The sequence below is a fragment of the Salminus brasiliensis genome, chromosome 25, assembly GCF_030463535.1.
Source record: "Salminus brasiliensis chromosome 25, fSalBra1.hap2, whole genome shotgun sequence".
Taxonomy (NCBI): domain Eukaryota; kingdom Metazoa; phylum Chordata; class Actinopteri; order Characiformes; family Bryconidae; genus Salminus; species Salminus brasiliensis.
The window spans coordinates 12327177-12352654 of record NC_132902.1 but is presented as its reverse complement, the minus strand read 5'-3'; the positions used below and the strand labels follow the sequence as shown (position 1 = coordinate 12352654).

The 25478-nt window shown below is 41.9% G+C and overlaps 1 protein-coding gene across 1 annotated transcript in view; it reads right to left on the bottom strand.

The window, feature by feature from the left end:
- Positions 1-4748: 4748 nt before the first annotated feature.
- Positions 4749-25478, bottom strand: part of igdcc4 (immunoglobulin superfamily, DCC subclass, member 4) — a 68875-nt gene continuing 48145 nt past the window's right edge. Inside the window, exons 11-20 of the mRNA XM_072671669.1 lie at positions 23320-23535; positions 23123-23224; positions 21780-21963; positions 21469-21596; positions 20763-20933; positions 19372-19506; positions 17157-17259; positions 11789-12008; positions 9779-9907; positions 4749-5442 (exon numbers count right to left, since the gene is read on the bottom strand). Coding sequence (XP_072527770.1) covers positions 4933-5442; positions 9779-9907; positions 11789-12008; positions 17157-17259; positions 19372-19506; positions 20763-20933; positions 21469-21596; positions 21780-21963; positions 23123-23224; positions 23320-23535 — 1898 coding nt within the window. The 3' untranslated portion in view covers positions 4749-4932. The remainder of the gene's footprint in view (positions 5443-9778; positions 9908-11788; positions 12009-17156; positions 17260-19371; positions 19507-20762; positions 20934-21468; positions 21597-21779; positions 21964-23122; positions 23225-23319; positions 23536-25478) is intronic.

Below are 25478 nucleotides of genomic sequence, written 5' to 3'. Positions count from 1 at the left end.
GTGCATATCCAGGTACGGAAAGGCAAGAGATAATGAGAAAATAGACCAAAACACATCATCACACAGCATTCTATACGTTAATACAACAAGGTGGTTCCTCAGATTCAGTCTGGAGTAGCAAGAATCAATGGGTTGACATTTTTGCCATCACTGAGGTTAAATGGTCAGCTGTGTCAGCTATTGATAGAGTCAACTGACCTATCCATACTCACTGATACTGCTGTGAGGTTGGACAAGCTGACAAAAAATTCAACTAATGAGTTTACGCTGGAGTTGGGCTGCTAATGCTAGGCTAATTCGGTATACCGAGTTGTTGTAACTTACTGATCCCAGGTGTGTTGGAAGCGATAATCAACTCGTCACCTTAAGAACAGATACATGACCAAAAGAGGACATAAAGAACATTTCTATTTACATTAATAGAAAATACATTTTTGAAATGAATGTCCATAATTCTGACAGTTTCTCAGTAGGATGAACGGTATGTTTTTTGCTAGCTGTGAAAGAACAGTTCAGTCATGGACAGGGATATTGTGTTCACATCAAGGCCATCTTAGAAATTAGCTCCATTCTGCCTTACAGCATAAGTCCACATTAAAGGTCTGCTAGTTGACCCCAACCAGTCCAAGATCGATCGTCCAAATTCTTGGCTTGGAAATTTACATGCAAAACACTGGGTGTAGTTTTGTAATTAGAAACATATTTATGTTGTGTCTGTGCTGATCTATCTCTGTTGGTGGGTTTGGGTTTCAACTTTAGCAATACTAGTCTTGGGTTGAGTCTGGCCTCTAAATCTTGGACTTTAATTTCAGGCCCAGGCAGACCTTTAAATCCACACTTCTGGACAAGACTCCACTCGAAACACCATCCAGAACTGTGAACAAGCATCCTTTCACAGCTGAATGGATCAAGGCCAGTCTTGGACTAATTAAAGTCAATGGGATGCCTTTAAGCCCATTTACAAAGTAGGCTTGATTTGGGTACCATAATTTAATGAGTCTGCTTAACGTATATGGTAAATACATGTACAATCTACATATTGTGTAATTTATTGTATCTATACATGTATTGCATCGAACATCACATGTAGAAGTGAACATGAACGTACATGGAAACACATCATTAACACAACAAGGGAAGGTTTGTGATCGGACAGTGCTAAAAACACAACTACCAATAACAGGTCCACCTCCATGTGGCAATTTAGCGCCTGTGAAGATACCGGGATGCCGGTAATGCAGACATTCAGTTTGCTTCATTTTGTATATGACAAACCTGAGAGGCCCCTGATGAAAATAGAAAAAACTGGAATGCTTTAGAGACCATCCTGAAAAGCACCTGGCCTAGCTGTAGCACCTCGCTAACCCTTCGGAGAAGGTGTGTTATTAAGGACCAGGAGCAATGTGAAAGACAATCAGTTGGCTGTGTGTGTTGGAACCTGACTCTGCCCGAGTCTCTGACTGGACAGGACCCTCATCTCGTTAAAAAGCTGGTGTGCGAGCTGCGGTAGGGTAACCAATCCTGCCGAAATCTGACGGATTGGGTGCCGGCACTGTCTGGCTCTTACGGAGTTGCAGGCTCTGGGCTAAACTTACCCATTTATTTGACTTAGTTGATGCATATTAGGACCAGTCAAGCCATCGACTTTCTTACACTCTTAAAATAAAGATGCTTCAAATGGATCTTTGAGGGATGCCTTTAGAGAAACGGCTTTTGGTTACGTGAAGCACCATACTTGTTATAGAGAGATTCTGTATAAGTGTACATCCCAGTCATCTTAATTACTTAATACCAAACAAACAAACTAATTAAAACTGGTCTTAAATCAGCATAAAATGGGCAAATTCCTGAAGAGTCAGGTGTATGGCAAGAGGTTCAGCATTTCTGCAAAAATCAGTCCTAATAAAGCACAATTAATGTGTAAGAAAAGTATTTTCTTTAGCAAAAGAAAGTTGCTTAAATAACTGTATAAAATGCATAAAAAGGAAAAGCAAAGAAATCCTGCTTTTAGTGGCAACGTCTACGTTCCCAAGAGATGCTGTCTACGTTCCCAAGAGATGAAAGTACAACAGTGGCAGACGAGTCAGCAAAAGGAAGAAAACTATGACTTATGGCTGAAGAAACAAAAGGCCAATTGAGAGTTCGTCAGACGTATTTGCTTTCTTCTCAGATTCCCTGCACAGCTTCCCTGCTCAGAGTTCCCTGAGAAAAGGCGAGTGAGAGAAGGATCTAGAAAACACGAGCAAGTTGAGGGAAGGCTCTAGAAAACGAATGGGGTGAGGAAAAGATACACCTCCGGTCGCCAAGCGCTACGTTTATAGACACTCTCAGAAAGGCCTGAGTTAAGACTGTGACAGTATTTCCTTTTCTCTGCTCTAAAACGAGGATATTGCCAAACCGGACTGTCAGAACAGACCTGTCGTTTTTCCAGAGCAAAGCCGAGCTTCTCGCGTCGTGTGGCGCTCGGGAAGATACGCTTGCGTCCCAGGTCGTTTCCTGTGCCCGACCACCTTCGCATGAATGCACAGAAGACAGAAGAGGACTGGTCTTCTAGTCTGCTAGTACTAAAGAGCATGAAGAAATCAGAAATCTTTATAAACCCAGATTCCAAAAAGTTCCCCTCTGAATGATACAATGATTAATGACAATTAAATCATTAGGAAAATAAAGACCCTTTAAACAAATGAGGTAGTGGCTGGGAGAGAAACATCCTCCAACAGATCAAATCATACTTTACAAAGTTTCAAAGTACATGTACAGCATGTCTTTCCTTCATTTTTCCCTCCATTTCTTCATTCGGTCACGTTTTTATTGGTATATTATATAATAATGTATATAAATACACCGAGGTTAGAAATGTGCCTGGAACGTAAAACTCCTGAGAGCTCCTGTCAGGGAATGTGTTTTATTTGTAGTGATGTGTCTTTGTATGTATGTGTGTTTGTGTGTGTGCGTGTGTATCAGACATGAACTAAAGAAACAACTATGTAAGACATCATGAAAACTGAACCGAAAGAAGTCTCTCTACCAGTGTATGAAGAAACCTTCTGCAGAGTATGGTCTAACTGTCCAGGAACATGTGTGTGTGTGTCTGTGTATGCGTTGACCCTGAGACAGCAGGAGGCTGTAGAGTGTGGCAGGGTTTGTGGGCTCTCTCAGTGAAAGTCTACAGCTGCTTTTCAGGCACTGATCTCTGATCAGTTTGATAGATTAAAGGAATACTCCAGCATTTCAGTCTAATATCCATATTAGCCACATCTGTAGGGTACAGTCAATGACAATAGGCAGTAGTTCCTGTGTCACTGGGAATGCTATAGCCACCCAAGACTATAATTGTATGAAATTAATGTAATCTAGTTTTAGTCCAAATGTTTATTGAACTAAGCACAGAAAAAAATATATATTTTTATTATTATTATTATTACTATTAATAATAATATTAGTTCATATTTAATTTTCTTACTTTCCTGAGGTTCACTTAAAAAAAGGGCCATGTGATGCTGGCCAGCCCAGGTGTCTAGTTAGCTGGTGGGGCGCAGCTGGCGGGCCAGAGTTTTACTCTGAGTGTGTCAGCTGCCCAGGAATGCCGCATCTCTGGCCGTTTAAAAAAAGGTGTTGACTGGCTTTGCAGGTACCGGAAGAGACATCTGTTAAGTCCTTACCCTCCTATTGCCGGAAGCATTGCTAGTGCTAGGGGGAGATACAAACGTGTGGGTTAACTGGCAGTACCAAAGGTTTGGAAAAGTGTAATTTATCGGCATCATTTTTTTTGTTGTTGTTGTTGGACATATCACCAATTTAACAAAATGCTACACAGAGTATGTGTGTGCAAATGGTTGTAGATAATAAAAAAAATCTATATATTCCGGGCCCTGGGTGGCTCAATTGTGAGTTGGAAATCTGAGCCATGCCGCTTTGCCATCAGCTGCCGGAGTCCGAGAGAGCCCAATTGGCTGTAAACTCTCCGGTTGGGTAGATGGTGCTCTCTCCCTTCTTTACTCTTAAAGCAATGTAGGCAGACACAAGTGTCTGTTAGCTGGTGTTGTGAAGCTGGGGACCCTCAGTTGCCCTCCGACAGTGGCCTTACACTCCTAGTGTTAAGAGCATTGCTAGTACTAGGGGGAGTTGCTAACAGTTGGGTTATTTAGTAGTACCAAATTGGGAAAATAGAGTACTAAATTTGCCAAACTGAAGCACTGAAAAAGCACAAACCTTTAAAAAAGATGTTATGGCTGGCATCACAACTCTACTGAAGCATTGGACATTATTAAACAGGGGTATAATATGGTTAAAAAAAGGGCTTAGAAAGTAACAGGACCATCCCCCTCCCTCCAACTCACAATGTGCTTAAAATAGTAGCCAGCTGCAGCATTTGCCCATTAGCCTCTAAAAACTCTGCAAAATTATTGTCGGGAAGTGACTGTGTGCTACAGATGGGGCGGATGGAGATTTGGTTGAAAAACACAGGAGTTTTCCTTTAAGTCAACAGTGTATTCCGCTCTTGCTCTTCACACACCGACTGATCCTCAACCTCGGGATCCTCTGCTTTCACCTCAGAGTAAGAAAACTCCAACTTTACAATATTTATATAGTGTATATGTATAAAATCATGTGTGCATGTAACTATGTATATCAAATCAATACATACAATACATGCACACCCCTCCCTCCCCCCAAAAAGTGCCACTGATATGCAGGAAAATGCATACCCATGGTTACTAGAGCTAAAAAAATATTCTGTATGTACACACATATAAAACAATGGAACAAAGTTGCAATAGACCAGAGATGGACACTTTTCCATGAGGAGAGAAGGGGGGGGGGGGGTGCGCTGCAGAGGCACCTGCCTTCACGCGGATCCTCCCAACCCTAGTGTTCCGTCTTCGTCTGTGGAATACTGGGAACGTGGTTCGTTTCCTTCTCCTTTTCAGCTTAGGGGCACAGGTAACCGTGTGCACCTGAGGTAGACTGGACAAGGCCAGACGTGGCGAAGGCTGGAGGGGACAGGGGCAGCCCAGGCTGGGACAGAGCCTTCCTTTTGGGACAGAGTCTGTAATCTCCGTTCTCTAAGCTTTCCCGGCCGGGCCGCAAGCTCTCAGGGGAATGGAAACCATTGGTGAGCCCCATGCCCTCGAGTTTGTCCCCTCCCACAGTCACCTGGTACGGACCATTGCTCTCCAGTGGCCCGTTGTGATTAGACAGTACCCCCAGGGTGTGGTTGGAAACTGGTGGAGACGGAGGCCGGCTCTCTGGGAGGTGTGTTGTGGGTGGCTGGGGTGGAGCCTCCTCTCCGTAAGAGGGGCCTTGAGAGACAGGAGACCCCAAAGAAAGATCAGTGTCACTCTGAACTCCGTCCACTGCTTCAGACAGCTCCGAGTGCACGATCACTTCAGCCTCCACCCGATTAGAGCCCAGCGAATGTAGCCGCTCCTCATGACCGTTCTGAAAAGACATATATACATAGTCATGATTAACACTGTGGCAGACACAACATGAACACTCAGGTCAAAAGTTTGGAATCACTCGTTATATTAAGCATGTGTTATTCTATGAGTAATAACTTTAACAGTGTTGATATTATACACTAGATGTTTAAAGGTCAACTGATGATCAGGATAGAAGGTGGCTGACCAATTGTGTTTGGGGGATTTGCCCTCTTTGTTCCTTGCAAAAAGTCTTCTGGTTATGTGAGATTTTTGGGTCGTCTTGCTTACACTGCTCTTTTGTCCTTTAGCGGTAAAAGCCATCCTCTCAATCTTTTTTTTTTTTTTTTTTTTTTTTACAGATGACGTGATGTTTGCTTTCAGAATTTGCTGGTATTTATATGAATTTGTTGTCTTTTCTCGACCAATGAAATGTTCCCTGTGCCACCAGCTGCAACACAAGCCCAAATCATGACTGAACAAGACTGAACAGTTGGAGAGGTGTTCTTTTCATGAAATTCTGTAGCCATGAAATTCCTAGAAATTCCTGCTCATTGCAGCCAAAAAGTTGTGTCTTTACATTAAAGGCATTTAGCAGATGTTCTTATCCAGAGTGACGTACACAAGTGCTTCACTGTTCACTCAGAAAATACCTTAGCTAGTTTGTATAGATTAGGATCCAAAAGGTACCTTTATGCTTAGATGCTACTAAACACAAAAGTCAGTATGAAGACCATAATACTAAATAATACTTCAGTCTGCGTTTGAAGACAGCGAGCGACTCTGCTGTTCGGACACCTAGAGGAAGCTCGTTCCACCACTTTGGTGACAGGATAGAAAAAAGCCTGGACGCTCATCTTCCGTGGGTTTTAAGGGATGGCCGAGTCAAGTCAAGCCGGGTCAAGTACTTGAAGACTTGTTTAAATGTGTCTTCAAAAACGTCTGATGCTGAATTTTGTGGTGATGCTGAATCCTCTCATAGCTCTACCATGAAGGTCAGGCTTGTGCAGGTATCACTGCACAGTAGACCAGTGCACCACCACTCCAGAGACTGCTAAATCTTCCTGAAGGTCTTTTGTAGTTAAACAGGGGCTTTGGCTTTTGGCTTGAATCTCCAGTAATCCTATCAGCATTTTTGGTCTTCCAGACCTCAATTTGGCCTCTTATTTCCACCTTTGTAACTGCCATTTCTTAATTAGGCTACAAGCTGAAGAACCTGCTACCTGAAGACCTTTCTTCATCTTCATATAGTCTTTGTCTGCTTTTGGGACAGCAATGGTTGTTGTAATTTCCAGAACACTAGGCAGCTGCTTAGAGGATTTTCATTGCACAAACAGGGCTTTTCAAATGGCAAAGACAGTCTTGTAGGGGCAGTGGTGGCTCAGCGGTTAGAGCGCCGAGATATCGATAACAGGGTTGTGGGTTCGATTCCCGGGCTCGGCAAGCTGCCACTGTTGGGCCCTTGAGCAAGGCCCTTTACCCTCTCTGCTCCCCGGGCGCTGGAGTTGGCTGCCCACCGCTCTGGGTGTGTGTGTGTACTCACTGCCCCTAACACGTGTGTGTGTGTGTGTGAGTGTGTGTTCACTACCAGATGGGTTAAATGCGGAGGACACATTTCGCTGTACAGTCCACACTGTACAGTGACAAATACGTGCACCTTACTTATTTATGTGGAAGTGCAAAATCTAACATATATTAAAAACAAATCAGAAAATATCCTATTATAAATAATAAAATTAGGGGTGGATTATTAAAATAATCATGATTTATCACATTATTTTGTGCAGGTAATCTTTATTACATTTGTAGGAGTGGGAAAATAAGCTTCATCATAATGTATTTATGACTTTAAATAATTCAGTCTTACTTTAATCAGAGGATTCATGTGAACCTGAAAGTGAACATGAAAATCACATGTTTTCCATTAGGCTTCAACTGCAGTCTGCCGAAGGTGCAGAAAGTTTAGCTTTAAAGGCCTTTAAAAGCCATATTGAAATTAGAGGCTGCAATCAGCTGGGCTTCGTCCTACACTGCTACAGATGGCTCGGAAAGTAGAACTAGGAAAAAAAGGTGTTAAAAGCATAAAAAATGATTGGCATTAATAATTTCTCATTTTGCATGCTATTAGTGTGTTACCTTTGACAGTCCTAATTATAATATTTAGTGTAGTTTCATATTCGAATGGGGCACAACAGCGTTCTTCTGCCCTCTTGTGAATCATGTCTGTAGAATTACACTGGTTTTCTGTAGAAATACTGCTGTTTATGACCCACTTAGCTTTGCTGCACTTCAGATTACTCATCTGTATTACAATATTGTACATACGAAAAGCAACGTCTGTGTCAAGCAGACTCTTGTGGACCGATAATTCTCCATTTAAACAAAAACACGGCAAAATTTTGCATCTTCTTTACAGAAGAAGGAAAAAACCTTCTTAGCTTTCAATAGTAATTCATATAGTAATTGTGAGGCATTTCCATTGGTCTAGTCATCAATAAATGTAGAACAATTATGTAAACAACAACCAGATTCACATCACAAAATGGAGATACAAGGTTCTGTGTGACAGTGATGATGTGTGGTATATATTCTCCATGTCTGTGCCTGTCTGTATCAAGACTTTGTATTAAATCCAAGCATGCCTTGGCAGCGCTAGATACAATTGTTAGGGTCAGCGTATCTGCAGTGAATATTACAATGAGCGTGTTCACATGCGTGTTCACATGCAGTTTACAATCCGATAACTGCAGAAAATCAGATTTTGTCAGTAATCGGATCAACGTGTTCACATGCACTTTCAGCAGTCAGATAATGGGAAAAATCTGTGTGTACATGAGTCAGGCAGTAATCGGAGTTCTGCTTGGCAACCAGTCAAAAAAACTCACAGAATAAGACATGACGTAAACCAGGGCTGTTCAATCCTGGTCCTGGAGATCTACCACCCTGCCGAATTTAGCTCCACCCTGAATCTATACCTGATCCAGATAATGAAGGCCTACAGGAGCAACTAAAAAATCAGCTGAAAAAAAGAGTCAGCTGTGTTGGATCTGAACTCTTCAGGGTGGTAGATCTCCAGGACCAGGACTGAGCAACCCTGATGTAAACATTTGCTTTTTTTTTTTTAACTCACTGAAGCACAATATGATGCTGTGTTTCAAACTCTTTGCTTGTTTCTGGTGCCACGGTCTGCACCGAAGGATACATGAGGATACATGCACAGAGAAATTCAGAAATTCAGATTTTCATAATCTATTAATTTCTATTAATAGAATCTATTTATAGATCTTTTCAGAGTATGCTCTTTACATCAGAGTATGCTCTTTACATGATCAATGAAATCCATTATTATTACCTTATAAAAAAAACAACAACTCATTAACATGTACTTTATTTTCTGTTTCCCATAATGGCTCCATCAGAAAATTGGATGGACTATTTAAACTGCAGAGGAACACACTCTGTAATACTGCCTTCAGCTACCAGTAAATAAGCACAAGTGAGAGAGCCAGGAAGATAGAGCTGTTATCTTTTCAGATTTTCTTAATCTATTAATTTATAGACCTTTTCCAATTTAGGAAATCCAAGTATGCTCTTTACGTGATCAATGAAATACATTATGATCGAACTATTGACGAGTCAAATAAAGCATCACATCAACCATTACAATGTTTTTGTAATTACACAATATACAGTATCTTCAGCATGGTAGTAAAGTACTCTGTATTCAGTGTGCACCAGTCATCCATCTGTTTATTTCTGTTTATCATAATAAACAAAACACGCAACTGCCTATATAGAAAACAAGTCCGGCACAAGATGGGCATGTGCCATCCATCATGCTAATGGTTATGCAATGAGACATTGACTGTTCGCCTCGAACCCTCTTTTAAGAAAACATTGGCTCATCGACGCTTCATTCTCGGGTCCTCTGCGCTGTGTAGGAAGAAGATGTAAATGTCACCGGGATAATAAATCTTCCAATAGAAGGTGTGACGAAAAGCTAAATCAGGGATTAATTTGATTTCTCTCCTTCCTGTCGGCCCCCGTGTGTGCGTCTCTGTGTGTTGGGTAATTGGTAAGTGGAATATGAGCTGCAGTGCTTCATTCGGACTGCATCACCTGTCACATACTAATTATCGTCATGTTTTTTTTTTCTTCACTGGATGTTTAAAGAAAATGACTTTCACTCCATGTTTTTTGCTCACAAGTGGCATGACCCCCCCCAACCCACACACACACAATCTGTGTATCACATTATATATATATATATATATATATACATATATATATATATATATATATATATATATATAAACACAAACACAGATGTGTGCAGCACACAAACTCATTCTCACCATGCTGTTCTCATTGACTGGGACTTCCCGCGGTCCATTAATGAGAGAGGGGGAGTCCTCGATGATCGTATCTCTGTATCTGGTGATCCGGTTGGTCCAGTCTCGGCGGACTGAACCGTTCCAGGTCAGCTGGGTGGGGGAAAGACAGAACATTCATGCTCAAATCTCACTTATTTCTTGTCTATAGTGAATACATTTGAGGAAATTACATACTTTACTTTACATAGGATAACTAATTCAGCATATACTGTATATGATTACTGACTACAGCCCTGTGCCCTACACACTACTGTAGTGATTCTAGGGCACCAAATTTCCACTACTGGTGGAAGATGGCTGATAGATTGTGCAACAGAAAGGCAACAACTACGTTAGCTACAAACGTACCACATGTATCAATATGGAAAGTGCACCTGGGAAAATGCCCAATGAGGGCAAAGTACAAAGCTGGTGTACCTTTTAAAAACCTGGCAATTTAACCCTGCTCTCAGTTTTCCTTTTCCTCAGTCTTCTACCTGAAGACCGGAACATGACTGAAGAGAGGCAAGGTTTCCTGACACAGATTAGACCCATCTTTTGCATATTGAGCCAGTTTATATATAGCATTGACATGCATTTTGTATCTGGGTAGTTTATGGAGATACTTGGATACTAGGCTCTAGGAGACTGTGAACAGATTAGAGTAACGGTGGGGAACAATAGATGGCTCTCACATTCAGAAAATGGGATAGATTATGTAAACTACAGGGGAAGATACTCTGTAATACTGCCCTCAGCTACCAGTAAATAAGCACAAGTGGGAGTGCCACAGTTGTAGTTATATACATAATATATGAATATAACATTTTCTGACGTATTTCAGATGTATGTTTAGACACAGAAAACGCATTACGTTTACGCCTGTAATAAATGTGGTCAAGTAAAATCAGAACATGATCCGACCACCAAAAATGCATGTTAATTCCAGGTGTAAACGGGCTTGTATGTTACTATGACAAACCCAGCGGAAATAGTGGATAGTTAAAATGTGCAAATGTGTGCCAGTACAAAATCGAAAATGGAATTGCATAACCATGTTTCCTGTGGTTTAAACCAGGGCTTTCCAAACCTTTCATGACAGGACTCACATAGGAGCAGTGCACTGGGTTACCGATCTCAAGGTTGTGGGTTCGATACCCAGTTCTGCCAAGCTGACACTTTTGGGTCCTTAAGCAAAGCACCCGATCCTTTGTGCTCCTCGGGCACTGTAGCATGACTGACTCTGTGCTCTGACCCCAGCTTTCTAAGCTGGAATATGCCAAAAGATACTGTACAAGCATTTAGGTTTATGTATATGAGTATTGTTACTTCATTTACAGAACTGGGAATGCTGTAGGAATGGGTTATGCACAGTTACATAGGGCAGGTAGCAGCGTGCCAAGCCCGGTGTAGCAATAAGAGATGCTATTTTACCTCTTTTATTCAGTGGAGCAACAACATTACTTTGAAGCTGCTATTTTAAGGTAAAATGCTACATAATGCTGCTCTAGGTTTTCAGTTGCTTTCTTACTTTTACAGTTTTTTCAATCAAAATCTATAGAATTAAAGAATGAAACATACACAGGTCTATGTGTGACACAGTAGAATAGTAAAATACTGCTACCACCACAAATAATAGTAATAATAATAATAATAATAGTAATAATGACAGTGCTTGCTGTGCATGACCATGTAAAAGGGTGCTACATAGGCGGAAGCAGCACAGAAGTGGTTCCTTGGGGAAAAGCCAAAAAAAAATACTTCTTGATGCACTTGACAACCAACTCATTCTCACACTGTGACCCCGGAAAACGTGGTATAAACAAAAAGCATGAATATGGTCTCTTAAGAGCTCATTCATACCTGACATTGACATACCATATGAGGTGATTCGATCATAAGTGGCTAGCTTATAAGTGGCTCACACTGAGAACAAATAGTACAGGTTTCACAATTTTTTAAATAATTGATTTTCACCTGAAGAGTTCTCACCTTGGGCTCTGCTGGATCATCAGCAGCGCCTACACTGCTCATGAGGCTTTGCTGCTCATTGGGTTCGGTGAGTGGAAGAGCAGGCTCGTGGGTTAAGGGAGGCATCAGGGTCTCCAGCTCGTGGCAGTCAGTGCAGTCTGACACGGCAGTGGACACAGGGTGAGCACCCCTGCGGTACTGGGAGCTCAATGCGCTTGGCTCTAAACCTCCAGATGCCTCCCTAACAGATGAGAGCGAGAGCGAGCGAGAGCGAGCGAGAGAGAGCGAGAGAGAGAGAGCGAGAGAGAGAGATTAGCCTGGACAGCCTTGGCAGAAAAACTGTATATATTTGGGTAAAAGCAAATTTGTGTTAATCACATTGTAAGACAAATGTAATAATAATAATAAACAGAAGAAGAATAGTAATCAATAATGTCACTTCATTTTAGCCATAAAGCGCTTTATACTGGCACATGAATAAAAAAATTAAATAACACAGTCGAAATGAAATAACAGCACAATTAAACGACATGTGCTAACAAGAGACAGTAATCTAGGCTATCCTAAACAAACGTGTTTTAATCTGGATTTAAATGAACTCATGAACTATTTTAGGAGGAGGAACATGCCTAAAGCCCCTCCTTCTCCCAATCTTACACCAATGTAAGGCCTTCTAGCTCAAGGCAGAAACCACCTGAACACCAGCCCAAGTTCTCAGAGTTCTCCTCCCACATTAACATATTCTGATGATGTGGCCTGAACGCTTAAAAAAACCCTATTCAGTATGTATTCTTAATAATACTCACAGGAATACTATTCCAGAGTTTAGAAGCTATGTAAAAAAATGTGCTTTTGGTAATCCTGCTCCATCTGAGCGAAGTAGTCTGGAATGGCTACACCACTAGACCAGTTAAATAGGCTGAGCTATGAATGGCCTTAAATGTCATAAGCAAAACCTTGCAGTTTAGAAGGTTGCAAAAACTGAACGGGACCAGACTGGGATCAGACTAAACAAACTGTTTAGGCTGTGTAATTCTGAACTAGTTGGAACCTATTTAGAGAGACAGAGCAATCAGTCATTAGCATGACTACTAATAGTAGTCTAGAACTCTTGTAGGGTTGGCATGTGTCTTCTGAATATGTCCCTTTTAATGAATGCATTTAGCTACATGCCAAGTTGCACATGAACCTGTTGTCACCTGTTGTTGAAAATTGGAACTGCATTCTCTATAATGATAGTGCTCTATCCAATACTTTGGGGGGTCATCTAACATCTTACACTCTGGTTGCTGAATGCAATCAAATTCTCACAGCAATGTTGCAGAATCTAACAGAAAGCTATCCCTGGACTGTATAGACAGTTACTTATTTACCCTTGAATTCAATGAATGAGTAGGTGTCCCAATACTTTTGTCAATATAGTGTAATGTTACTTACACAGAACTCATAATAAACTTGCATCTAGAATTACACCAAGGTTTTTGACCGTAGCTTCTGGATGCACTTAAAATACATTAAGCTAAATGATAAAATGTGCTTGGGCCCCAACAGCAATACTTCTGTTAGTTCAGGAAATTGGGATATGCCTTTAAATTCCTGTGACCATTTCATCTGAGACTGCCATCAAACTCTACTTCCATTAATAGGTGTAGAAACCTGTTTAATGGTGTTTCTTTGTGGTCGACAACTAGATACAGTACCAGTTAAAAGCCTGGTAGCCCCCCAGAAACAGAAAACCTCAGATTAAACTACAAATAAACTAAATTTAAATAACTAAAAAATTTAAGACCTGACAAAATTGAATTTTAAACCTTGGATGGTCGTCTGTCCGTCTTTTTAAGGCCTTACTTTTAAAGTTTTGAATTTTAGACATTTTAAGACTTTTTAAGACCCTGCGGGAACCCTGTTTAAGCCACACCTAAAGGACGCGCTTTACACATGCATTTCTGGACAGGCTGAGAATTACAGTGATAAGACAAATATGGGTTATGCACAGTTACATAGGGCAGGTAGCAGCATGCCAAGCCCTGTGAAGCAATAACAGATGCTATTTTACCTCTTTCATTCAGTGGAGCATCAGCATGACTTTGAAGCTGCTATTTTAAGGTACAATGCTACATAATGCTGCTCTAGGTTTTCAGATGCTTTCTTACTTTTTCTATTTCAGTCAAAATCTATAGAATTAAAGAATTCAACCTATACAGGCCTGTGTGTGACACAGTAGAATAGTAAAATACTGCTACCACCACAACTAATAGTACTAATAATAAAACCACAATTTTTGTCGTCTTCGGGTATGCAGGCCTAAGTTGTAGGACCGTGGCAGTGTGTGCGAGAGTGAAAATACCTCTCGAACCATGCAACTATAGTGTGATAATGTACACTAATGCATAAAGATTAACTCATTAAGTATGAGCAAAAAATAGCCTTTATAGCCTATAACCATCCCAAATCAACATGTGATCTAGGCCTACCTGAACCTCCTCAGCCACGACATCCTAACTATGGTGGATACCTGTGTGTCTCCAGTGTCCTCTTTTGTTAAAAAATAAATATATAAAAATAAAAAGGTCAGCCTAGCATTTGGATGAAATGTTTTTAAGATGATGATCAGCACACGTGTGTCCAACCAAGTGTGTCCAAACTTTTGACTGGTACTGTAGGACGTTATTAACAGTGAACCAAAAGACTAACAAGTGTGCTCGCGTTAACAAGGCTACATTGGATGTGTTCAAATAACAAGCCCCAGCCATCAAAGCCATTCTCACTGACGTCTATGCTAAGTTATGCTAAATTATTGAAATGTAAAAGGTCAGATTTATGTATATGTAAATGTGGTGCTCCTTTCATATTGAAATGACAATAATAACCCAGTGGTTTTGCACAATAACTCAGAATTCCCGCAAGATGGGGATTCACGTTTGCTGGGCTTTTCGGTGGCAAAGCTCAGCAGAGTGAGTCTGTCTTTTGTTTGGCCTTCATTTCTGTTCACTAGGCATGCAGGAGTGCAAACAGAGGCAGACGCAACCAGCCATGGGCTGAAACCCACCCCAACATCTGCCTGTCTCCCTGCTGCTCTGCACTGATAGAGAGACACGCACACACACACACACACACACACACACACACACACGGCATTAACCATGGGCAAACACACACAGACACACACTTTGTGACTGATTGCCATTACTATGCTAGTTATACTATCTGGCACTGAAAGTAGCTCTACAATCTTGTCACTGTGGATTAGGGATAATATCAGTAAACAAAGCACTTCTCATCTTATTAATATCATATTACATAATGTTCATTTTCATTGTAACTGCCACTACTGGTGTGTAGATCTGCTAGAAAGTCAGGATCCGGGTAGGACTGTCAACTCAAGTCAACTCTAAGACACGAGATATGAATTATTTCGTCTTTCTGATGCACATCACCTAGAAAATGCTTAATATTTAAATACCGCAGCAGCGTCGTGAAAAGCCCTGGAAAAAATAATCAGCTCTGAGTCGTGGAGTACTCCAGCACCCACTGGAACCAGGATCTGCTACAATGTAGTAAAAAATTCATTCATATTCCACCTTTTAACATCAGCTACTGAATCCCTTCAGTTGGGTAAACAGCTGCAGAATACAGATGGAGAGAGAGTGACATGTGGGTAGAAAGGTGGGTAGAGACACAGAGAGAGAGAGAGGCCCGATTCTGATTTTGAACTCCATTTGAGGCTTAACTGGAAGTGACTGGTGCGGATGATCTGGTGGTTTAAGAGGAGAGCTAAGGAGGCCCTCCGATATTTTCAGACGTTTAATTTTTTTAGGACTCTAAACATTCACGAGTCCTGCAGTATGAGAAGGTAGGCAATGTAACTTAACAAGTCGTTCAGGCTGTAACCAATGAAAGAGCTAAGAGGAGGTGGTTAAGCTGCCAAATGTAGGTGTGTCCAAAACTGTCCCCTATTCCCTTTTCCCAACATGCAAAAATCCAGATCACTATGTAGTATTGTATTATTGTATTGCAGCCAAGACAGCTAGAGCCAAGTCCAATTAAGACCAAGACCGGGACACACTGAGTCCGAGTCAAGACCAAGACTTTTAGTAGTAGTCCGAGATCAGAAGTTTTTTTTTTTTCATCATATAAAAATAAAAAAATAAGAAAGTTCAATTAGTTGGTAAGTCATTGTATATTCATTACACATTATGTATACTAATAATTATTTCATCAAACATTTTGTAAAATATAATATTTAATGATATATAGCCTAAAATGATCATTCATTAATATTATCATTTTAGGTAGACTAAGGCAATGCAACTTTTGTAATCAATAATGGTGATGAAGTCACCACATAAAGCCCACTGAATATAAACCAACAATCCATCTATTGTTATTACCGTCACGCTTTAATTACTGTGTCCTCCTTCTGTCTTCGTCGAGTCGGTCACTACAGTCACTACAGTCATCACTGCCAGAATCCTCCGCTCTCTGACACTGTGATCACAGGACTGCCGCCCACCAGTCAGAGACAGCTTTCCATATCTTCATCACTGGATTACTAACTACATACACACCTGTCTAATCTAGTGTAATCTAGTCTAATCTGGACTATGTAAACCTATCTGTTGCTTACTGAGCAGATCTCTGTTTTTGCTGAGCCACTGTTGACCCTTGTTTTGCTCTTTCGGATCTCCCTTTTCTTCTGTTAGCCTGGTTCTCGACTCTTGCCTGGTTTACGGTTTCGCTGTTTTCGCTCATCTCTAGGACACTTGCTATCTTGTTACTTGACTTTCTTGCCTCTCCTCTTTTGTGATAAACCCAACCCATCTTTTGACATCCTTGAGCATCTGGTTTGTGTCACAACCGTTACAACCGTTGTCCAGTTGAGCCATCATGACAAGGAACAATTAGATCCTGGGCGCGTTCCAGCACAGCTCCGATCAGCGCTCAGTTTCTTAGCGAATCACAGTGCTCCAGTCCGCATTCGGCCATTACTACGGTAAATTAGTCATGTTGAGACCAAAGAAAGCTGTTGTAGATGACATGTGGTTTAAAATTTGCACAGAGATTTCAACAGGTTCATGCTCAAGTTCTGTTACCTTACCTAACTTTAGCTCACCTTGAACAGAGTGAGCTTCAGAAAGGGTAGTAAACTGGCGGTGAACGACTTTGGAAACGTTGTCATGCGAGTGAGCTCATTGCTGTGCGAGAGCAGCTAAACAACCTGACCATCTATTTCACGACCATTTAGTGTACACCGATTGTGCACGATATATTATAGTGCATTGTGGGATTGTTACAGTGCACGGAAGATTCAGCACTACGTTTTCAGACACCACTACTACCCTAATCTGTTAGAGTTATGTAAATAGGTGAGCACTGAGTCACTGTTTACCGGCTTTTTCCGTTGCGGAAACTGACACACATGCAGAGTAGGATGCAGAGAAGCCCAAGACACACTCCAACGATGATCCCAGTGACTGCGTTAATGTCCAACTCTGCAGGAAAGAGAGAAAAAACCTTTAAACATCAACCTTGAAACTATAAAACACTGTACACATACTCCATATCTTGCCAAAAACAATGTGTACAAATACTTTATAGGACAAGAAAACTTACCAATGCAATTTGAAAGGAAAATAAGAAATACATACGTTCTTTATAGTATAAAATATGAGGGGTGAGATTACAGTGGGATTACAGTATTTTATTGGCAGGCCAATTAAACGCGAGCCAACTTTGGGCAGCTCTGCTTTCATGAGTTTGAGTCCATGTTGTCTGATTTTGCAAAGATAAGATAAAGAAGGTGTGTGTGAATGAACCGAACAGAAACCCAATATTGCAGAGTAGTGCAGAAATACTTTAGACAATAGCAAGAAAAGGAACTTGCATCACTTGAGCAAGAAGACTTCCTCAGAGCAAAGGTAATGTTGCACAGCTGGAGTATGGCAAGCTAGTAGTTCTGTCAATAGTGAGTGAATAGCACTATTTTTAATTTCTGTCTTTAGTTTTCTAAATAAATAATACAATAGAATTAAATCTGTGTGTATGAGCCACTGTACAGATGGCATTTCTCTACAAAGATCATACTCAAACAGCATTAATATTAATATATAAATATTAAAGGTGCCCATAGAATATTAAAGGTCTTTTCAATCTACCTATCTATCTGTGTAAGCAGATGGCAGCGTGGTCTAGCGTGGTATAGAACTGGGAAGGGGAGGTCAGGAGGAGTGGCCGGGTGATAGGCTGATTTGTCACACCTGTTCCTTGATCCTGCCTATGTCCTACGTTTAATGTAACCCCCCTCAAGACACATGATAGGCTGTTTAAGGTCAGAAAGGCCTTAAACTTTTGGGTTTCGGATTTGTCTCTACGTTTGTAGATCCCAGATTTCCTAAACAGACTGTGCTTTTTCTCTTTGACTCCAGCCACAATCTGATCTGTGTACAATCTGATACTACAAGCCACAGTACATCACTTGATAAACAGTAGTACTGTTTTTAAATGATGTTATCTATGGAATTATTTATTCAAGAAAGAACAGTTTTTCTCATGGTGTACCTCAAGGTTGTATTCATGGGCCACTAATGTTTCTCATTTTTGACTGTTACTTAAATGAGCTCTTGACTGATGACCCTAACCCTAAATTTCTTTACGTTTACCTTCTTGAGTTCATATATGCGTTCTACTTCTAGTATAAATGCCAATTTCCCCTAAAATAGAGTCATTATTATGGAATAAATATACATGAATAAATAAATATACAGAAACAGCATGTTTAAACCCCTCACAGCCTTTTTTTGCTGTATGTTATTTTTTATAAAAAAAAAATTCACAACGGGTCACTTTCAATGAAGGAGTGGGCTGATTGTATAATCGGCAGCCCACTCAGTACTTACAGTCTGAATAGCGTCGTCTCTGATACCGAAGTAAATGTCGGTCTGATTACAGGACCCGGTTTATGTTATTTTGTGTGTGTGTGTGTGTGTGTGTGTATGTGTGTTGCAGCACTTCCAACAGCCAAGTGCATCATAGGTGTCGAGCATTAGTAACAAGTGTCTATGTTGTGAGAGCAGAGGAAGAAAGAGGCACATAAGCACTCAAACCTAGCCACACAGCTTCACTTACATACTGTCTACTCTCAAATATATATACTCGCTCTCTCTCTCTCTCTCTCTCTCTCTCTAGCTCAATCTCACAGCCTGCAACTTAATCAACACATGCTCAGCTGTGCCTCACCACTCTGAAGTAAGAGGCCTGGCTGTTAGTGCACTGCAATAGTGGCTTTCAGCAGCGGTGGGAAAAGTAGAGAAGGCTGCAATTTGCCAAGCTGCTGGAGCTGAACAGAGTTTACCGCTTTGCTTATTAGCCCCGTAGGAACAGTGCCGGCAGCCCCAACAAACCAGCCTAACAGCCACTCGAAGACCCCGGCGTCTGAGCCTGAGTCATGTGTGAGTCATGTAAGTCATGTGTGCCCGTGTGTGTGTTTGTTTGTACGTGTGTGTTGTGCTTTAACTAAAACGTAAGTGAGTAATTAAAGTAGCTGAACCAGTCAGATTATCTTGAATCCCTGGACCAATTCCCACTGCTTTGAGAGGCGCACTCACCGTACGTCTTTGAGGGTGTGTGGACGTCCTTTATGGAGGAGAACGGCCCCACGCCCACCTCGGTGCATGCCCCCATCTTAAAATAGTACCGCGTTCCACTCATCAAACCCAGGACCTCAGTGCTTGTGACAGACCCTGGAGACAGGGAGAAAAATGGAAGTATGAAATATTACTACTCTTAAATATTTGCTTGAGAAAAAAATGACAAAAAGGTTTCTAAATTCTGACTTAATATGTCATAATAATAGCAGTTTTCCAACAATTATGATGTAGGTGTCAAGCCCTCGTTACAACTTCCTGGTTGTTTGTGGTCGGTTGATCTGTATTCACTCATTGCTAATGTATTGCACCTGGGACTGGGAGCATTTCAGGAGCTCCAAGACGGCAACACATTGCCGTGAAATCTCCAGGAATGTCCTTGACGCTCCGGGATTCCTCACGTGATATTGCCATGTTCTGGTCGGCGATAGTTCTGTTCATGGTCTGAAAGACTCAGGTTCCTGCTCAGGTTCCAAGGCGACCCAGTTCGAGGCAGTTCACTGCGCACTCAGATTAGGTTGGCCTTGTTTTCTAGTCTACCAGCTGGTTCCCCACCTACCCCCGTTTATATACAGAGCACGGCTCTGTCCTCAGTTCAGTATTGCCCCCGTTGCCCAAGCGAGGCTTGCGGCTTTCTGTTTAGTCCCCTCTTTTGTTTATCCCCCTCGTTATTCTCCTGCTCAGCTCCCTGCTCCCAGGACAAGCAGCTTAAACACAGCACTAGAACCGCAGATGTTACGCCATATTTATGTTCCACTATAAAAAAGTTCCCACTGCAGACTGTTCTGTTAGCTTTTGGGAACGCTCCTCACTGCTGCAGGATGTGAATAATGCCCATCACTGGCACCTAGACGATGCAAGGGAGTGACCTGCTAGATCTTTATAAACAAAGGATCGGAGCTGGATCGGGCACTGGCTATTTTAAGAGATCTCAATTCAAACTCTCACCCAGAGATTTAGACTCAAGACTGGACTTGCACTAGACTTTGCGCAGACTCGCATTGTAAACATCTGATCTTTCTCAAATCCGATCTGATCTGAGTGTGGTCTCATATCAAATAAATATCACATTCCTGGATATGCAGCATCTTAAGATGAATAGTCATACTGAAGCATTATCCTACTTCAATGTAGGTCCCTCTCTAATAATGAACAGCTAAGAGTCCATTGCTTCTTTCATCTTCTTACCTGCTTCTTCCAGGTCAGGGGTACACAATAAATGCCCCTTGGACAGGGCACCACTGCAATGCAGGGTACAGCTAAGAGCTGTCCAGAGTAAATTATCTTCACCATGGCTTTAGCTGATACAAATCAGAAAAGGCACAAGATTCAAAAGTAGGGACGCCACTCACCATCGTGGCTAAGGTTGGTCCACAAGTATTCAGGCTGACTGAGGTTGCCACTGTAGAGCATTCTGTAGCTCACAATGATACCGTTGGGCTCCAAGGGGGGGCGCCAGCTCACCAATACGGAGAATGGGTCTATAGCACTCAGCTGCAGGTCTGTGGGAGGAGATGAGGGTCCTGCAACACACATATATATTTTGTGCACACACACACACACACACACACACACACACAAGCATGACATTAGGCAACAATAAGAACAGAAGTCACCCTTCACCAACCCCCAGCTCACTCCCTTTGGTTGGCCTTCCCTGTTGCCTTGACGATAAATAGCACTGGTGAGGCCCCCCTCTACTTGGCTGCTGTGATTGACAGGCTGAGACTCTCTTGGCCAATGAGTGGGCCCGATCCATCTGGACTTTTAATTAAAGCCAATTATCTCCCCACGACCCACTCCGCTAATCCCCTTACTGTTAACCTGATGCACTTACTCTCACAATACATATACAATAGAAACTCATTTACACACACACACACACACACACACACACATTCAGACGCACAAAACCTTTCACTAAATGTTATATTATATAAAAAATAAAACTTCTCTTTAAACATTAGTACATTTAGGTGACATGTGTAGTCTCCAGTCTCCAGTTTTTGCACCTTTTAGCAGAGAGTAAAAGGGCCTTTGTGTGGGGTGGGTACTCACGGTCAGCTAGTGTGGACTCTTCCACTGTGCCGCTGAAGGGGCCGCCCATGCTGATGCCATTGGACTGCACAGCCAGCTCATAGCGGGTGAAGGGCTTTAGTGCCCCCAACAGGATCTCCTGAGAAGTGCTACAAACACAACATGTAGAAATGTGAGCGTAGCGACCTACACAATGTAAAACCAACTGGGATCTGCTTGGATTTGGATATCTGGAGAAATTTGGTTGGTCCAGCTGGTCCAACGTATTTGTACATTTGTTTTCAAACAAGTGTTGGTTTAGACATATGAGCGTATGAGTGTGTGTGTGTCACCTGGTATAGTAAGAGACGAGTGAGGCATTGCGGGTGCCAGCAGGGCTGCAGCGGATGGTGTAGGTGATGATGCGTACGTTACTGAACGGTGGTTTCTCCCACCGCAGCCAGATGGAGGTGGAGCTGTTGGCGTGTGCTTTCACACTGCTTGGGGGCAGTGGAGGGAGGTAGTCTGGTGGTCGCACTGCAACACATTCACACACACACACACACACACACACACACACACACACTTGTAATAATTCAAAAGGAATTCCAAGGAAGGATTTCTACTAAATTGTGGAGCACTGCTGTGAGGATTTGATTGCATTCAGAGCGTTAGTGAGGTCGGGATGTTGGATGATCACCATCCCACCTGATACCCAACTCCCCAGGTCATCCCAAAAATATTGGATGGAGCACCAACCATCATTCCAGAGAACACAGTTCCACTGCTGCCCAACTCAATGCTGTAACTGGACAGTCACCAATCTCATCTCTGTAAGGCATCTAAGATAAATCTGCAAATCTGCAAAGCTGCATTGTCACCTGATAATGTATAATACTATGAATAATACCATTCCACTTCAAAGGTGGACCTCAATGATATACATAATGTTTTACCTATAGCTTAGCTATGTTTGTGGACACCCCTTCTAATGAAGCATTCAGCTACTTTAAGTTGCACAAGTGTTCTCTGGCATGATGGTGCTCTATCTGACACTTTTGAGCTGGGTTGGGGAGGTGGGGATGAGGTGGGCTGGTGATAATTCAATACTGACCTCACTAATGCTCTTGTTGCTAAATGCAATCAAATCCTCACAGCAATTTTCCAAAATCTAGTGCAAAGCTTTCCATAGACAGTAGAGACAGTTACTCCAACAACTCTTTTTTTATACCATTAATTTTCAAAGAAGCAATGAATGATCAGATGTCCCAATACTTTTGTCCAATTAGTGTATGTAGAGATGTTGTTTTTATAGACTTCAATAAGTCATAAATCAAAACTACTGTTCTAAACTACTTCTTTGTGTCTGTACTTTGTTTTGAGTGTGTTGAGAGATGATTTTGGGCATGTATTGGGAATGAAAGATGAAATTGGTAGAAATTGGTGACAGTTAAGGTCCAGTGTTTAGCAACTTTGGCCTAGCATCTCCCATTGTAAACGAAAGAAGCACACAAACACCAAACATGTCACCAAACAGGGGACCTATTTTCGCTCAGAATATAAACAAAACATGTCATTTGACCAGGGGTGCCCAAACTTTTGCATGTGACTGTGCTTGCAGAGGTTCCAGAGGTTCCAGCCTTTATTCCTCTTTGCCTCGCCCTTGTCACTCATCGATTCCCTCGCGTATACACACCTCGGTCAGTAAATTTCTCAGTACGGCCCTTCCATACAGCAGGATAGCCTTCAGTCTGTTTATTACACGCCCACACCTTCACTTCATACAGACGATCCGGAGCTGAAATACACACACACACGCATACACACATGAAACCACACACCAAAATAAATCAATGCTTGGTGTGGTTTTCAAGGGGTTGGTGCTCGTCTCACCTAGGCCCGTGATTTCATAATGCTTCACTCGTTTGCGGAGCCTGATTTGATGAGCATCAGCCACAGGAGTCTCCTCATTGGCCGGCTCCTCTACGTCCACCTCCCGATAGGCCAGTTTGTAGCCGGTGATCTGCGTGGGATTGGGTGGCGGCTGCCATGTGACGTGGAGGGAGCGCATCTTTGCTCTCACTTTAAGCTCGGTGGGAGCAAAGAGCACTAGAAGATAGATAGAGAGAGAGAGAGAGAGAGAGAGAGAGAGAGAGAGCATTAAATATATTAAGGACAAGAACTCATTCTACTTACACAAACGCATACACTATACGTCCAAATGTTTGTGGACAACACTTCTAATGAATGCATTCAGTTATTTTAAGCTGCATCCATTGATGTCACTGATGTGCAAACAGCTTGTCTATTCCACTGCCAATAGAACAGGACTCTATGGAGCAGATAAACATGAACCTGTTGGCAGGTTCTAGAGGGGTATAAAGCCCCCCAGCGTTAAACTGAGGAGCAGTGGAACTGTGTTGGACAGGAATTGTGCATTTCACTATTAGCTGCCCTGTGCACTGTTGCACGTTTTTCATTCAGGGGAAAAGCGAACGTCAGTCACTGTTTTTTTGTTTTTTTTTTCTTTCCAGCTGCCAGAGATTTTCACAATAATAAACAAGGCTTTCTGGAGCTGGAACATAAAGGTGTATTAATCATCACCCAGCTATATCTGTAACCTTCTGCTGGGACAAAGTCTTGTTAAGACAAAAGGCCAGACAGTTCTTTAAATGTACTTATTTGCAAAGTGTCCTTATTTTGAAAGTCAGAGGCAGACAGGACTAATCAGGACTGATTAGATAAGATGGACCATGAAAATTAGCAAATTAGCTTTTGCATCTGACTGGATATTAGGGTTGCACAAAATCTTGTCTGTAAAGGAAATATTGGCCAATAACAATATCACTAAAAGCTCTAAATAATTAGTAAAGATTTCTGTGTACTTTTGGTACTAGCCAATTAACTCAATGCTTTTGCCTCTAGGAGGGTAAGGACCCAACACATGTCTCCTCCTATACATGCGATGCCAGCCATCACCTCTTTTTGAACTGCCGCCAATGCAGCATCGCTGGCCAGCAGACACACTTGCTAATTAGTAGTGACATACATATCCATTCATAACCTTAAACACTCCGCATGACAGTGCAGCATTACAAACCTCAACAAACAGGACATCAGTGGCTCAAATGTCAGGACATTTGAATAATTGTTGGAAAACCAGTCTTTAATTTTTCCAGATTGTCAAGAACACATGGAAACTCTGCTTTTAATGTCATGAGAGAATCCTTACAAACCTCTCCTGATGAATTTCTTTCAGTGTCTGTTGTCATGCCTGCCCTGCTCTCAAGCACATGGCTCTGTTTGTTTCTTGTCCCACCTGTGCCTCCTCCCTAGCCACGCCCTCTCATAAGTCCCAGGTGTTCCTCTGTCAGGTGTTCCTCAAGCCTACATTGTCTGGTCTTGTATGTGATTGTGTCAGTTTGTGTTCATGTAAGTTCTCAGTGTTGGTTTAGTTTTATTTATAATAAAAGCTTGCGTTTACATCCGCCTCCGCCTCCAAGCTCTACACACTGTGACGTTTACCTGCTTCACAATAAGGTTTCACTGGAAAGACTGCATCTTCCAGAGCCGCCTTTCTAGCTGAAAACCGATCTCACAGACTCCAGTGTGCCTTTCTTTTTTGTGCTGCAGCTGCTGTCGTCTACAAACAAGTGACTGTTCCACATATTCTTAATGCCAGATTGTCAATCTGTTATTGAAACTGTATATACAGTGGCATGCTAAAGATTTGGGCACCCCTGGTGAAAACGGATCAGGAAAACAGGAAATATTTCACTGGAAGAAAGAAGATTAGATTCAGGTTCCAGCAATTCTGGAAGAAAACATCACACCGTCTATTTAAAAGCTGAGGATGGCTTTTATAGCAACGTAATGATCCTAAACACACCTCAAAATCCACAACGAGGTGCAAGCTGGAGGTTTTGCCCTGACCCTCACAGCTCCCCAACCTAAACATCACCAAAAAAAAATTGTGGATAAACCTAAAAAAAAAAAAAGCATTTAGTAATGGGTGAAAATCCCCCAAACAAGGCTTTTTACTAGATCTTGGA